The 16,963-nt window shown below is 29.3% G+C and overlaps 1 protein-coding gene across 1 annotated transcript; it reads left to right on the top strand.

Annotated features, from left to right (window-relative positions):
- Positions 1-4,700: 4,700 nt before the first annotated feature.
- On the top strand, positions 4,701-5,350 carry LOC112686975. The gene is made up of 2 exons (XM_025559471.1): positions 4,701-4,816; positions 5,059-5,350. Exons 1-2 carry the CDS (start codon positions 4,701-4,703, stop codon positions 5,348-5,350), a joined length of 408 nt encoding a protein of 135 aa, XP_025415256.1.
- The last annotated feature ends 11,613 nt before the right edge of the window (positions 5,351-16,963 follow it).

Consider the following 16,963-nt stretch of genomic DNA (forward strand, 5'->3'; position numbering starts at 1 on the left):
ATATGAACCCCTACAAATTGGAACAGACATGTGAAAAGCTGTAGATTAAAAGCACCTATACCACATAAACCAAAAAGAAATTTAAATAATGCTTCAATAAAATAATTTTTCACCTAGGAAAGAAAATTATAAAGAATTGGTAAGCTTGACATAATTATGATGTTCTTAATATATTATAATTTATAGGTAGTATTTTATAGTTAAATTTGGAATATCATTAATCAATTAAAATGGTGTGTAAAAATTAAAAGATTTATCTAAAAACTCCAAAAATACTTTAAGCAACTATAAAATGCCCTTAAAAATTAAAAATTGTCAAAAAAGCCAAATAAGTTTTCTTATTCTCATTCAAAAGTACATACATGAAATTAATTTGTGAACCATTAGTTAGCTTCAGAAAACAATATAAAGTGCATCAAAATCTCAGATAGACATACTTATATGGTAAAGCCATTAAAAAAAATTATTTGCATTTATTAATGACAGTTAATTTTTTCAATGTGTTTGACATTCAACATTGGCACATTGTTGGTTAGTTAACTAAATAGTACCTAACTATGTAAAAGGCAACATACTATTAGAGTTTAAAACTTTTATTATTTCAATGATACTTATGATGGCTTGTGAAAACTATTAACTATTAATTAATTGGTAGGCACCTTTTTTAAATAAATATATATAATGACAAATATAAGTATTTTAACTATAATAAATTAACAATATGTAGGTTATATTATTATAAGAATACTGACATCAAAAAATATTTTTTGAATCAAAATTCAATTAGGTAATTAACTAATATCAAGATAATATATTTATACATGTACCACGTAATATACTCAATTATTTTCCTTCAAATGGTTTTAAATTTCAAACACCCATTTTTTAATTTTTTTTGTTGTTTTCATTAGATACTAATAGTAATGATAATACTGAAAATGTAGAAAATAATCAACCTTGTTCTCCTATTCTAAATATAATAAACGATCAAAATGAACAATCTACATCAACTGGTAAGATAATCATAGAATTATATTAATACATTTTTGTAATTTAAATCTGAATATTTTTATTTAGGTTCTACGGGTAGTAATGACAATACTGAAAATGTAGAAAATAGTTAACCTTGTTCTCCTATTCTAAATATAATAAATGATCAAAATGAACAATCTACATCAACTGATAAGATAATCATATAATTATATGTATTTATTATATTAGTATATTTATATGATATTATTTTATATGTATTAAATAAAAACTGACATAATTTGTATCGCGTATTGTTAAAATTATTGAGTATTACCATTGATTATAGAATAGATAGATAGTCAACGCAATGTTAATATTTGGCAACTACTCGTAAGATGCAACCGCTATGGAGCGCTGACGTCGCTGTGATGCAAGGAAGTGGTACCTCTCTCATAGGTAGATGAACGACGAACGCGTTGGGAGCTAGATGCAAGGTGGTGGTACCTCTATCATAGTCATGAAGACGGGAAGGCAATCACGTGGGTCGGCGAAAAATACCGTCTTTCTATTTATAGAATTATTTTTCATGTATAATGAAAAATTGAAGTACCATTATGTTTATTCCCATTATAATCGATAAAATTAGTGATTATTATTTTATTATCATTATTTCGTCAATATTTTACGATTTACTCTGTGAACATTATTACAACATTATTAGTAACTTATTTTGTTATTTGTATATTATTTATCAAACACATATAAACTGATTTTTTGTTTTGGAGTTTTGGTGTAGGTACCTATAATGAACAATATAGGTAAATCTATATAAAAAAACTATATCACTAAGTTCATGTTAAGTACTAATTAATTAATAATAAAAAACAAATAATACCTATTTAAAATTTTGTTTTAAATATTTTTATAAAAGTATTTTAATAATGCTTTAATACATAACAAAAAAAGTATTATTTATTACACTGGAGTAATAATAGTTGGATACTTTATTTTTTCTTTCTTGCTTAATTATCAAAACATTGTATAATTAGTATGGTCATTACACCAATAAATTTCCTTAATACCTATGTATGATTATTTTCAAACAATTGTTATATTTGGTTTATCTCTACGTCTACAGAAAACTCAAGTTTGTTCTCAATTGAACAGGAAAACCTTCACAATAGGTGCATTTGTCAAGAGCATTTCCCCCCCGAGAGCTTTACAAATATATTTAATAAAATCCGTTTAGTAAGCACTGCTATTCCATATAAATATAAATTTGAGCAAAAACAACAACCATCTACATTATTAGGTTTTAACCAAAATGATGCATCTGAACAAGAATGTCTTACAATTTCAACTCCAGTAAATACTTATACACACACAAAATCAGACATGGTAGAGTTAGTTTTTTCTAGCCCCTCTTCATCGTTATCTACTCCTAATAAAACTAAAATTACAGATATAATACAAATGCCAGACTCAAATTTAAAAAGGAAATGTGATTTGTTAGAAAAAGATACTCCTAGAAAATTAATTTTAAAACAAAAATTAAAACAAAAAAATAAAATTATTCATAATAAATTCACACATATTTCAAAATTAAAAAAAGAGGTAGATGTTTTAATCGCTATAATAATTTAAAAAATTCAATAAATTTACATAAATTTTCATCAATTAACTCCAAAGCAATTGTGACTATGCAATTAAAAGATAGACAACGTCCATGGACATTAAATGAAAAAAATTTGGCTTTAAATTTATATTATAAATCACCCAGTACATATACATTTTTACGTTCCCAAAAAGTAAATTTACCAGGACTTTCAACAATTCGTCTTTGAATAGGTCAATCAAAATTCTTACCAGGTTTTAATCAAATATTTTTCAGTCATCTTAAAAAAAAAAATTGAATCAACTGATTATAAAGAAAAAGTATGCACTGTTTGTTTCGATGAGATGTATATAAAAGAATTTATAGAATATTCCAAAGAATTTGATTTCATTGAAGGTTTTGAAGACTAGGTCAATATGGCAGGACAAATAAAAGTGCTAACTGTGTTCTGGTGTTTATAGCTCGAGGTATTTATTCACCGTGGAAATTTCCAGTCGCCTTTTTTCTTTCTCTTTCTGGTGTTGACAAAATCAATTTAAAAAATTTAATAATTGACGTCCTTAAAAATTTATTTGAAGTAGGATTGTGTCCAAAAGTTGTTGTTTGCGATCAAGGCACAAATAATCAAAGTACTTTAAAATCATTAAATATTTCAGAAGATAGCCCATATTTTTATGTTGATAATAATAAAATATTTTCTATATTTGACGTTCCACATTTAATTAAAAGTGTAAGAAATAATTTAATTGAAGCCTGTTTTATTAAAGGTGATATTATAATCTCATTTGATGACATAAAAAAATCTTATGAGTGAGACATAAAAAAATCATAAAAGTAGGTCTCTCATTAAAATAACAGATGCTCATATTTATCCAAATTCTTTTCAAAAAATGCGTGTTAAATTAGCCACACAATTACTAAGCAATTCAATGTCAGCAACAATCCGAACTTGCATACAAACAGGACAACTTCTAAATAGCACTGCTTCAAACACGGCAGATTTTATTAAGTTCATTAATAATTTATTTGATTGTTTAAATAGCCGGTCTTTATATAGCCATAATCTATTCGTATATCTCTGCGCATTAACTGATTCAGGTACTGTAAAACATTTTTTATTAGAAGCTTCGCAATACTTCACAGATTTACATAAATTAAAAAACTGAAAATTAACACAACCCTGTTTTAAAGGTTTTAAGCAGACCATGGTGTATTGCAATTTTTTGAAGAAGAAAAATCTAATGATATAGTATTTTTAATGACCAACCGTTTGAATCAGGATGTATTAGAAAATCTTTTTAGTATTTTTCGACAAAAGGGTGGTTATAACAAGAATCCAACAGCCAGAGCGATTAGGATTTCGATAAGAAGTAATTGTATTTTTTCTTTATGCACATCTACTAGAACAAATTGTGAGAAACTGTTGAAAAACTGAGTAATTTCGGTAAAATCTGTAAAATTCCGCCGTAAACGGATTTAATCATATCATTTAAAATAGTAAATCATTAGGTACGAGTGCTAGGAATTAAATATCAATAAAATGTATAAATAACTCTGACCACAATGGCGCAATGCAATACTGAGTTATGAGCACCCGTGGCCCGTCCCGCCCAGTACGGCAGCGCTCGACACTCGTTCTGTATTTATCTATACAGATTATAAAATAATTATTTTTTCTATTATACAACGCATTCTATCGGCAGCTAGAACAAACATAATTTTAGTAGCCTAATATCTCTATACCATGGACTATCTATCTATTCTATAATCAATGGTATTACGAATAGTTTTTAACTTATGTCTACATTAATACACTATAATTATCATACAATTAATATTCAGTTTCTTGCTTATTAATTTAAAACATAATATTTTTTTGATTTCAGAAAATTTTACTTTTCCAGAAACATTATGTATTTCAACTTCAACCCAATCAAATTTGATTTATGTAAATGATCCGGCTAAATTTCATTCATTTTTTAATATTACATCAGAATTTACTGATATGATAGTACGAAAAGAGCCTTGTCAACCTACCAATAATATTTTTAAGTATCCAACAAATGAGGAGCACAGGAGTTTTCAAGAGTCGTGGTTTACAAAACATTAAATGATGGGGCTTTGGTTAATAGAGATTGGTTATCATATTCTATTTCCACAGATAAAATGTTTTGTTTTCATTGTCAGATATTTGGTAGAACAAAAAGAGACAACTGGATCATTAATGGTGTAAGTAAATGGAAAAATGCATTACATAAAATTTTAATTCATGAAACATCATCAAATCATATATGAAATATATGATATATATATATGATCATATATGATCTATATATAGATGCATCTTTAAAATTTAAATTGAAAAATCAAATATTACCTATTATTCCATCACTGACCGAAAAAAGAAAATTTGAAGTCTTCTGTAACCGTGAAATAGTAAAAGAACTTATCGACATCACATTGTTTTTAAGCCACCATTCTTTAGCTTTTCGTGGTCATTGTGAAAAATGGTCAGATTCATTGAGAGGAAATTTCAAAGATTTAGTAGAACTTGTTTCAAACTATTCCCCTACAATGGCACCATACATTTCAAATTTAAAAAATAAAAATAATAAACCCCAGTGGTCTTTCATATCATGGTGGAGACAAAATGAACTCATAGAATGTATATCAGATGAAATTTTCGGAATCATATTTAAAAGTATGAAGGATTCTCCTTTCTTTAGTGTTTCATTTGATACAACATTTGATGTATTTCGATAAGAACAATTGTCATTTATTGTTTGCTACATCGATCAAAACTCTGGTAGTATTTATAAACGCCTAATAGCTGTCCTAGAAACACCCATAACAACAGGTTGTGAATTAATGAATATCTTTAAACAAACTTATGATTCACTGAACTTAGATTAGAAAAATCATTTTGTTGGTCAATCTTATGATGGTGCTACCAATATGAGGGGTAATTATAATGGACTTCAAAGTTTAATCAAAGAAATTAATCCTCACGTTATTTATGTTGGGCACACCGATTAAACTTGGTAATTACTGATGTCATAAGTTCAGGAGTAAATGCAATGAATATATTTGGAAATTTAGAAAAATTATATGATCTAATTAATTATAGTAAAATTAGAGTTATGTATTTTGAACATTTTTAAAGAGAAAGGTATAATAAGAAACAAATTCGTCGAAGGTTAGGTTAGGTTAAATTAGGTCTTTGGAGTAATTCTGTAAGTACCGAGTCATATTTACCTAACAATTCGATTATCGCTAAAAATTTACTTTTGCTTTTTGTCTCATTATTTTCTCTGTGGCCACGAAATGGAATATCTTCAGTTGTGAGTGTCAACGTTGTAGTTATAATTCTATCCAATACCAGTTTCCAATAATTTGCTTCATCTCTGATTTGCTTTTCTTGATTTTCGTTGATTGTGTTATGATTTTGAAATGAATAAAAAGCCATGCATGCCATTTTATGAGGTATAGATTTTTCATGTTTTTCAATTCCTCGTGATGTATGGGCCCAATCGTTAAATCCTTGTATTCATTCTTGGTGCTTAATATTATTGTCTCCAAAAAGCCAACAAGGTTGGCAATAACATTTTTGGAGCTCCAGTGAATAACAAAATTACGATCGTGAAATATGCAGTCCAGCTTTTGATACGGTGAAATAAAATGATTCGTCAAAACATCGTCCACCCGCGTTACGACTGAAAGGACCACTTGGTCTACAAGGACCATGTTCAACAATAAATTTTTTGTCTTATATTATTTGTTTTAATATAATAACAATAAATAATAATTTATCATCAAGTTGCACCACTGTTTCCTTCTCTGTACACTCCATTTAGAAGAAAAAAATCTGTATTCTATGTAATATTCTCTTTGGTTGTCCTTCCCTAGCTACCAAACGCAATATCCTTATAAGTCTCTCAATAACCCATTTAATACTTTTTTAAATTTGAATTGAATTCTAAATTTCAAAATCTGTTCTCATTCTAATTATTTCCTTTATTCACAAGGCTAGGTTTTGTATATAATCTTTTATTATTTTAGTATTTTTATATGATATATTTTATGTATTGTATTTTTATTAATTAATCGATGTATTTGATTATAATTGTCGAGTTTAATAGTATTTCCAAAAGCTTTTTAAATAAAAAAAATAACTTTATAGATAGAATAAACCATGTAGACAACAACTTATCATTCTAAACCAGTATAATGTATTTATGAATTAAATTTATTCGATCGCACAAAAAATTACTTACGTATTTAAATATTTGCTGATGAAAAATAATTAGGTACCTTTGCAACTTCTGTGTTCATGAACTATGATGTGAACACTATCATAGACGGGTTCAAAATAAAATCGTACAATTCAAACGTACAAGCCGATGTTCGTTTATGTTATTAATGTTATTAAATTAATTATATCAAGTAATAATAATAATAGAATATAAATGGTATATTATTGGTAATTTATCATCTCCCGATTTCGGGGCAAAAATAAATACTAATACTAAAAAATAAACTATCAACACCGTCGATCAAGACAATGTTAATGATGTCAACTACGCGTCGATACCATGGCGTTAAACGTGTTAAATATTTGGAGTTAAATAATATAGTTAACTTTTAGTAATATTACTTAGATTATGAAAAAGCTTTTGGCGCTCGGTGCACACGTATCTCTTGCACCCCCCTAGGCACGGCCCTGCTTATATATTGAGCCCGGATCCATTTGTAGCGGCTGACGAAATATAAATGTGAAACAACTCATCGAATTCTATTGACTTAATATTATATTATAGTAATATACTATAATATAACAAACGTAGATAAACATAGGTGCCAAGTACATGGGTGCTCGGGTGCTCAAGCACCCATTGAAAATATTCATTCGTAAGTCGAAATTAGAAAAAAAAATTTTTTTACTTTTGTTGGATGCACTGTATTTTTAATAAAATTTAGTATAGGAAGTGAGAGGAAAAGCCCTCACTAATACTTGACGTCAGTTGGACACAGGATTTTTTTCGGGGAGAGGGGTGTTATTCTATTAATAATTTACTATAAAGATAAATATTGTATAGCCCTAACATTATACTAGACCTCGAAGAAATTTCGAGGGGGGGGTGAAACCCCTTACCCCCTACAACCCTGCGTGCACCACTGCTTGACTTTAGTAAGAGCACCCAATACATTTTTGAAAACCTGGCGCCTATAATTACATTAGATGTTTTCTGCTTCTAAAAATATTATAAAGCATATTGTATATGACTTATAGTAGGTACCAGAATCATTTTTATTCTACATACCAATTTTTTTAGTAACAATATTATAATTGTTATCTTATTCCTATTTAATAATAATATTCCTATTAAATGTCCATTTAATAGGAATATTGATTCGTTTTGAATTAATTAATTATCCGCTTAAGTAAATTGTTGACAATTATTATCATCTTTCCAAAGATCAATAACATAAAACTATTAGTTTAAAATTAAACATAAAGAGTTGTACAATGTCCAAAGTTTATAAGTAAGTTTAGTTGTTGTAATAAATGGTATATATAATATTAGACTAATTTTTATTTATTTTGCAATATAAACTTATATAATGTTGACTAAATACACCATGACTTATCATAAAGCTCTATTTGCTGTCAATATTTATGCTACATTTTAATCAAAATTATATTGAATAAAAATAATTCAAGGATATGGTCCAATTTGACCAACAACATAATCATCATTGTGATGGCCAGTTCTTCTCTAGAATGTAAAAATGTCATGATCTCTATTGAGCTGCTGAACATTTTCTTTGATAACTTTGGTTAGGTTTTCTCTTCCTGCTCTTAATTGCATATCTATGACCAATCGGATTAAATAAATGATTTAATTAATAAATGAAAAGCCATACACATTTTAAGAACATTACTTGGAAGTTTCTTTGTTTTTGTCTAAATTATACAAAAAACTGATTTTCAATAATAGCCATTAATTCTGTAAATAATAAATATAAACACATTACCTACATTAGTATTTGATAACAAATTGCAAATTATAGAAAAAGGTTTCACAGAAACACATTAACACATTAAGCAGATGTTACGGACGTACATAGATGTAGGGTAGTATAAGTATACCTTATAAGTATCATTGTTTGCGGGACTACATACCGTATAATTAATATTAGAATTACTCTTATATAATTATTATAAATAGGCACCAGCAGTACGGTTACAATAGCTATAGGATTATGGGCGTTTTTCAAATAATAATACGTAAATACAAATCACACGATAAAATATAAAACATGTGAAAAGTGGTTATGCAAAATGCAGAATTCACGAGGTCAACCAATTATATAATAAGTAATCTAGGGTTGGACGCACAGTAATAATAACTTGGATTTCAGAAAATTGTCTGGCATATTGTGCGATGACATTGTATCCATCTAATACACAAACAATGTATGTCTTGAGGTATTGCTGGCTTTCTGAGAGAGCTTCTCATCTGACAGCTTGTATATAAGTGTAATTACAAGAGGCCTCTGTGCATTTTAGAACAACATAAATCAAGATTTAAATTATTATTTGTTTGTATAAAGCATGTATGTCTAAATTTAATGTATAAGTACAAATAATTATAGACATTAAATAGTTAATGAAATACAACTTACTGGATAATTGTATTGTTGTGAATAGTTCTTACAGATGTATTGGTTGAATCAAGTCAGATTACTAATTGCTTCTCTCAATTATGGTACATGTAAGTCTATATTGTCGGCCCGATGGTTATTAGGATTAAGAAGTGAAATTCTGTTGTCCATATTATCCCTACTTATTGATGCACTGACAGTTGACAGATATTTTCAATAATATAAATATAATACATTTTCACTAAAATTAAACCCCTTTTAAAACACAAAAAATACATGTTGTAGTAATAATTTATTTACTACGAATACTAATACTTGTTTTTATCTACCTATGCAAAAACATAACAAATGTACTTGTGTTAATTTTATCCAATATCACCTTTCGTAAAATATAAATTTATTTTATAATCAATAACACGACGTACCATGAAAACCATTCAAATCATTTATATTTGAATTACTTGAATATATATATATATATATATATATATATATATAAAGTTTATTAAGATTTATGATTACATACTAGAGCAGTGGTAGGAAGTTTTCTTAATATAACGTATACAGAAAATATTTTCGAGAGGGGCTACTATGGACAGAGTTAAACTACCATTGCTATCTAAGAATTACTAACAAGACACAGTAAGTACTTATCTACATTTCATTTACAGAATGACCCAAAATGCCAAAATGATTTGACATTGGACGCAAATTCTAAATAAGCATAAAGCACCATTAAAATATAACATACGTTTAAAATAATTTTTAAGTTTTTTAAAACATTTGAGAGGGATGGCTGTAGCCCACTATGCCCCCCCCCACTATATATACCACTGTAACGTACCAAAAATTACCTGTTTTTTTTCTTCCTGCATACTATTATTTTAAGAAAAATATTATTTATGTATAAAAATTATTTTTTAATTTAAATATATTTATTGTATTTATTAAGAATTAAAAATGATAATTCAATTTATACAAATAACATTACTTAAGTATTTATTAGGTAATTTTCTTGACAGGTATGATTATAATTTTTGTACATTGATGCTAATTAATTTATATTCAGTTTTTATAATTGTAATTTTTAATTTAATACAATGCATTCATACGCGTTCTTCAATTTCATAATTCAGATATATTAAAACTAATTTACGAAAAGAGTGATTCGTGAGTATATTAGTTTGTTAAAGAAAAATGTATAAAACTGACAATCTATTTAAAGTGGTTCAATGTGGCCGTACTCATTATGATTAAAAATTAGACGTTATTTAAAAATATTTAAATACTTTGCGTGTCATGGATTTTTCATCATTTTATTATAGTACAATAAATATATAATAGTATTAGAATAGGTATACTATACTTTTTATAACATAATATTTCTAATAAATAATGACGAACTGGTCACTTCCGGTTAAATGCGCTCTGTGTTCTAGTGATCACACAGCCTCATACAAATGATGCCCAATTCGCAAGAAATTGGTACTATCAAATAAAAAAAAACAAAAATGCCAGATACTCAAAGGCAAGAAGCTCGTACTCGTCATCATGGCAACAACACCAAAGTGGGTCCAACGTATACCAACATATCTTCAGAGCAACCAACACACACTATTTCTGATACTATATCTACATTTCTGATTGAAATAAAAATCTTATTAAACCCTCTACTTTCCCTTCTCACCGTCCTAATAAACAAACTCACAACGAATTCCCCATAAATTATCACAACCAATTACCAACAATTGCATTCAACCTATTTATGTAATCTATACGCCCTTATCTTTATATTAACCTTATTAATATTATTATATTTTTGGTTTTTTTTTTCTATTCTGTATACTTATTCAATATTATGATACAATATCTTATTGTTAATTTAATTACGTTGTAGATAATATAATTGTTGAGCTGTAATAGTTAATACTAAAAGCTAAATAAAAAAAAAAAAAAAATGACGAACTGGATAATTAATTGTTTAAATATAATAGAATATTTATTCATTTGGATTATTGTCAAATGGGAATTTTTTTTTATTTTACGGCTATGCGTAATTAGTGGTAGTCCATAAATAGCATATTAAAATACAGGTATGTGTGAAAGACCAAACCTCAACGGTAAATTCTAAAAACCAAATTTGATATAAAGGTTATAAAGGTATAGCAATTACAAGTACATGTCTTTACGTGTTTCTTGAAAAGTATAAAACATCTCCATAGAAATAAAACAATATAATTTAGACAGTAAGCCATATTGTTACTAGACAACAATAATTGTTTATAAAGTAGCTTACAGATATTAGTTGTAAAATTTTTCAGGAATTTTTAAACTAGTATATACATTTTAATAACTTTTTAAAATATCTGAAAAAAAGTTTTAAATTTATTTATAGAATTTCAAAGTTACAAGTATAATTGCTAAAATGGGTTCAATATTTTCCAAATTGAGGACATTTCGAGGAGCATCCAGTGATGGACAGGACACAATTGAGTCTAAAAGTGAAACCGTAAGTTCCTGTACACTTATTTTCAATTTAAATTTTCGAAAAATAAATATCATTTAGACGTAATTAACAAAACATTTACAGAGCTGTTTAAAATCGATGAAGTTATGGTTCAGGAGACTTAAGAATCGAACAATGTCCCGTATGCACTGGTTCACCAATCGTTCCTCAGTACGTGTTCGCAAAGACACGGATCTACTGAGTTGTGATTCTCCGAATTTAACAACTGTGAATCAAGTCAGTATCTTTGAATATCTTAGAATACCGCTAAATTTTTCAAATTAAACGTTAAATCTCTGTCACTGGCATCACAACTCCAGAGTTTTTGCCGCCACCGATACCTCTCTCTCTTCCTGATTTTGTACTTTTTCTTCCCAATTTGATATCTCTAGTTTCTCTAAGTCCTGCTTTATTCCATCTATCTATCGTTTCTTTGGACGTCTTCTTGGTCTCTTCTCTGTGGGGCTTCACTCTACCGCCATTTTAAGGTACTCTGAGTCTGACCTCATCTCATCACATGCCCAAACAATTTGATTCTTGCGCTTTCACAAAGTTGGTTACCCTTAGAACTCCTGCCAATTCTCTAATCTCTTTGTTAACATTAAATAATAAACAAAATAATAGAAAATAACTGATTCAATCATGGATTATAATCAGACCCGGCTCAAGTGTTTAGACAAACATAGGCGAAATTTAGTTTTTACCGCCCCTTACGTGTAAATATTTTATCAAATATTTTTTTTATACATAAAAATTGTCCAGGAAAATGCCGCCCTATGCGTGGGCCTATATCGCCTACTCCTTGAACCGAGCCTGATTATAATATTTAAACAATTGTAAGAAATTTGAAAAAACTTGTGAAAATAACGAGTAAAAATTATTATTGTTTCGAATAAATGATAAATTACAGTTATCAGCGATCGTTCAACATGAACAGATGTTTATTTTTGTTCGTCCGTTTTCATATTTTATACTTTACTAATGGGTTTTATTATATTATTGTAAATCCAAATTTAGAAATCCTTGGAATACTTATGTTGCTTAAGTAGGATGGCCAACGTGATATGTTTCGGTATAGAACACGAGCTGTCTCCGCGTATCGGTATCGTCGGTAATTTAGATGCAATTGTGGGTAACGTCATAAGCTCGATGGATCGATTGTACCTGTCCGAACGCGATTGCATCTTCGCGGTGACTACGTGAGACGCCTGACACTCGTCCGAATTTATTTCCAAAATTTTGCAGTTAAACTCACTTCTCGTGAGTCGTAATTTATTTGCTAAATTGTGATTGATAAAGTTATCCTGAGACACGGAATTCAGTAACGCTCGCGCTAACACTGACTCGTTCGATTTATTGACAATTTTCAATATCGCCGTAAATAACAAAATCTTGTAACCCGGTGCGTTTGTATACGCACTCGTTGACGTTTACTGTAATAACTTAGCGTCTTCAAAAGGGAGGTTCTCGTGTATCAGCGAATTGTGCTTTTCTCCACACTTTCGGCAGCCTTTCAACTTGCAGCCTTTATTTTCCTTGTGTTTAGATAAACAATTATTACATAGTTTTAATTTCGCAACGACTTCTTGTCGGTCTTTAACAGTAAATGTTAGACATTTGTTGCACTTATAAATAATATGAGGTTCTTCTCAAAAATTACATTTAATTTTTACCGTAGCCGTGTAAGTGAATAACGTTCTAATTTTTCATTGAAATCTGTCTCTTGTTACCCTTTCCACCGGTGTCTGTATTCGCTCCTATTCGGACTTATCAAACTGTCACGCGTTTTCGATTGATTCCAACATTTGAAATGTTATTAATTCGTTAACTTCGGAGACTTCTGTTTTCGGGGATTGGGTTTCTTACTCTCGCAACGTAGCATTATCAAGTTTCGTTGAGATAATATGTAATAATATCGAGCCCCAAGACAAATGGTTATAAATAATTACTTTCAACGCCTTTATATGCCCTAATAGACTGTCTTTATATCGTCGCAATTTCGTCGATGATTCTTCCATGATCCCCCCCCCCTCTAATTCGGAAATCGCCTTCGTATGTGATTGTACTGTTACTCGTTTGTTGTATAATTTGTTCAAACAATCCCACGCGACTTCGTAATTGTTTGCAATAGTTTTGAAACATTTTACGACTTCCATGGCGTCTCCCGACAGTGCCACCTTTAAATTGATCATCTTCTGGACCTTGATTCGAGCTTCGTTTGAGTGGATCTAGGCACCGAATACGTCCATGAACGTTGCCCACTCGTTGTAACTGCCACTGAACTCTGGCACCTTCAGCGCTACCAATTTTACCACCGATGCTTGATAACTGTTTGTTGAACTTTTTGGTATTTTATAACTATTGAAATTTTGGTTTTCCTTGTTATCGGCCTCCGTTAACATTTTATCGCATTCTGTCATCACTTCAAAATATAAATCCTCGAATTCGGCCCTATACTTTTCTTCAGATGCAGGTTCTCCGGTTTGGCGTTCTATGGCGTATTGTATATCTTGAAATTCGTTCCATTTGGTTTCGAATTTTTCCTTTTTCAATCGAATTTTGATGAATGGCCGTCGACGGGAAATTATCGTACGAAATTGATAATCAGAGTGATTTGACCCTTTACCACATCTCTACGTGATTTTAAAGTGACTATATCTGTTGCCATTATGATGACACTCAATTTAATTGAGGATAACGGATGCAAGGATAGACTAAGTATAGGTAAACGTAGCTCTCTTACCTGTACGTTAACTGTACTGCACCCTCCGTGGTAGCTCGTCTACCCGCTTGCTTTCCGCTATCTGACTCGAAGGACCAAATGTTGGCACTAGAGCATTTATAGGTAGATTAATAAATTAAACTTCAGATCATGTATAGACCGCTTTTATTAAAATATTAATCAGTACTGCCAAGAAGACCAAAACCCACCGTCTCGTCGATTCGGCCTATCTAACAATTAATAATAATTCATATACCGGTTTCCATATAATACCGATAGTAATAACATAATAAAATAAGGCCGTATTTTTGGCGATACGCAACATATTCTTTACCTCCAAAATCCAATGTCAAAAAAGAAGCAAAGTGTCACACCCAATTGAGGCCTCTCTCGCCAAGGAAACTGCAAATTATCAGGAAGTATTTACCACTCCATCGGCTCCACCCATCGCAAAATCATCTCAATAGACAAACATAAAACTCATCTACGTGGATCCTCACCAAGGGAATTTGTATAGCATCTTCCTTTTATCTAAATAAAGGTTACGAATTTTCCACTCTCAAAAAAGCATTACTTGATCTTGTCAATTCATCGGTCATATATTTTAAAAATACTTCAAAACACTTGATGGCGTAACTATTTACAATTTAGTTTTTAAGTACTTAATCGATAATGATAAGATCGAATCCCATTGAAGCAAAGCCCCCATATGCGAAGCTGAAAATATTACAATGGTAATTCTTAAAAACCACAACAATTTCAAAATTGTATATGCCTTTAGTGTTTATTTATGATCGTGAAATTGTGAATTCGCCATTTCCAGTACACATAATATGTGATGTGATTTTTAAATATTTAATTTACTTTGATATCCAACAGCCCTATGCAATAATACCGATTATGCACGTCCAAAAAATCCATTTACTATAAATATTTTTAGTAAAGTTTATTATTAAAAATTCTGTGTATGTGAACTGTACAAGTTTTGGTAATATGATTTTTATTGTAATAAATAAAAACTTAATTTTAAATATCCACTCTATGTTACTTTTCTTACATTTCTAATAACTCATCTGAAGTATTAAAAAAAAATAAAAAATATTAAAGTGCATTATTCATACATTATTATACATCTTTATTTGCATCGTTTACATTCAGTGTCACACATATTATGTCGTTTACCGGGATATTTATAATGTATATTACATACATATATAATATTATAATTGATTAGTTTATTATTTTAATTGGAACGTAAACGGTATTACGCCTCATAAATTATAAATTCAGGCAGTCCTAAATTAACACTATAGTTATAGCCATGATTTCGGAATCACTCCTAACCCAAAACAAAAGTATAAAAATTCTTGGTTATATTGCCTATCAAAGCAATCCTGATAATACAGCACATGCTAGATCGATAATAATTGTTAAAACTAGTTTATTTCACTCGCCAGTCCCCGAAACCAGCGAAACATATCTCCATAACTTTAAATAGTCACACTAAACTGACCTTATAATCTGCCTATTGTCATCTTAAAATTAACACAATTAATTCCAAAAACTTTTTAGAATCAGTATGTAATTACTTCATTGTCGCCGATTATCTCAATGCCAAAAATTCTTCATCGGTATGTTTCACAACAAACACCAGAAGCAGAACTCTCCATAACTTAATTGAAAATACCAATATAAAAATACTTTTACCACTTTGCCGAACCTACTGACCTTACCAGAATAGACTCCCTGATATTCTTGATTTATTCATTGCTAAAGTTCCAAAAAATTGCAATATCAATGTGAGTAACATAAGTGATCTATCATCCAACAACTCAAGTATACTCGACTTCGAAATACTGTCTTCAAATACTCCTAAAAATCCATAAGCTTCCAAAAAAATTAGTTGGCTTATCTTTTAAAATCTTTTAGAAACTCGCATTCAGTTCAACTCCCCTTAAAATTATTCGACGACATCGACAATATCATTCAAAAATTCACAACCGATATACAAGAATGCAAATACCTGGCTATAACTCTACTAAATATCTCTTTCCGGACTATATCAAACATCTAATTCGCAAGGACGTCCACAAGAATTTTTCGAAGGGGAGGAGGGGGGCAATGTATTTGAACTTTTTAATTTTTGTTTTATTATCTAATTAATGATAAAGTACCTAATTGTTTTTGACGTGTTTTCTATCATATAGGTAGGGAACGTAAAAAATTTAATTATTAATTATGTGTATAGTTAGAACATTAGAACTTAATCTTACAGTATTAATTTTAATTAATTAATGTGCAACTTTAAATCAACAAATGCATGTTTTTTTATATAAAAAAATAAAACCATTGATTTGATAATTTTAGGTTACTTATAAAATTAAATTTTTCTAGCTTCTATAAAATAAATAAAAAACTACCAATCACCAAACCATTTAGGAATAACTTATTTATTTTTTTACTTAAAAACAAACATAGCTTA

Source organism: Sipha flava, unplaced genomic scaffold (assembly GCF_003268045.1).
Source record: "Sipha flava isolate LNK unplaced genomic scaffold, YSA_version1 32_pilon_pilon, whole genome shotgun sequence".
Classification (NCBI taxonomy): domain Eukaryota; kingdom Metazoa; phylum Arthropoda; class Insecta; order Hemiptera; family Aphididae; genus Sipha; species Sipha flava.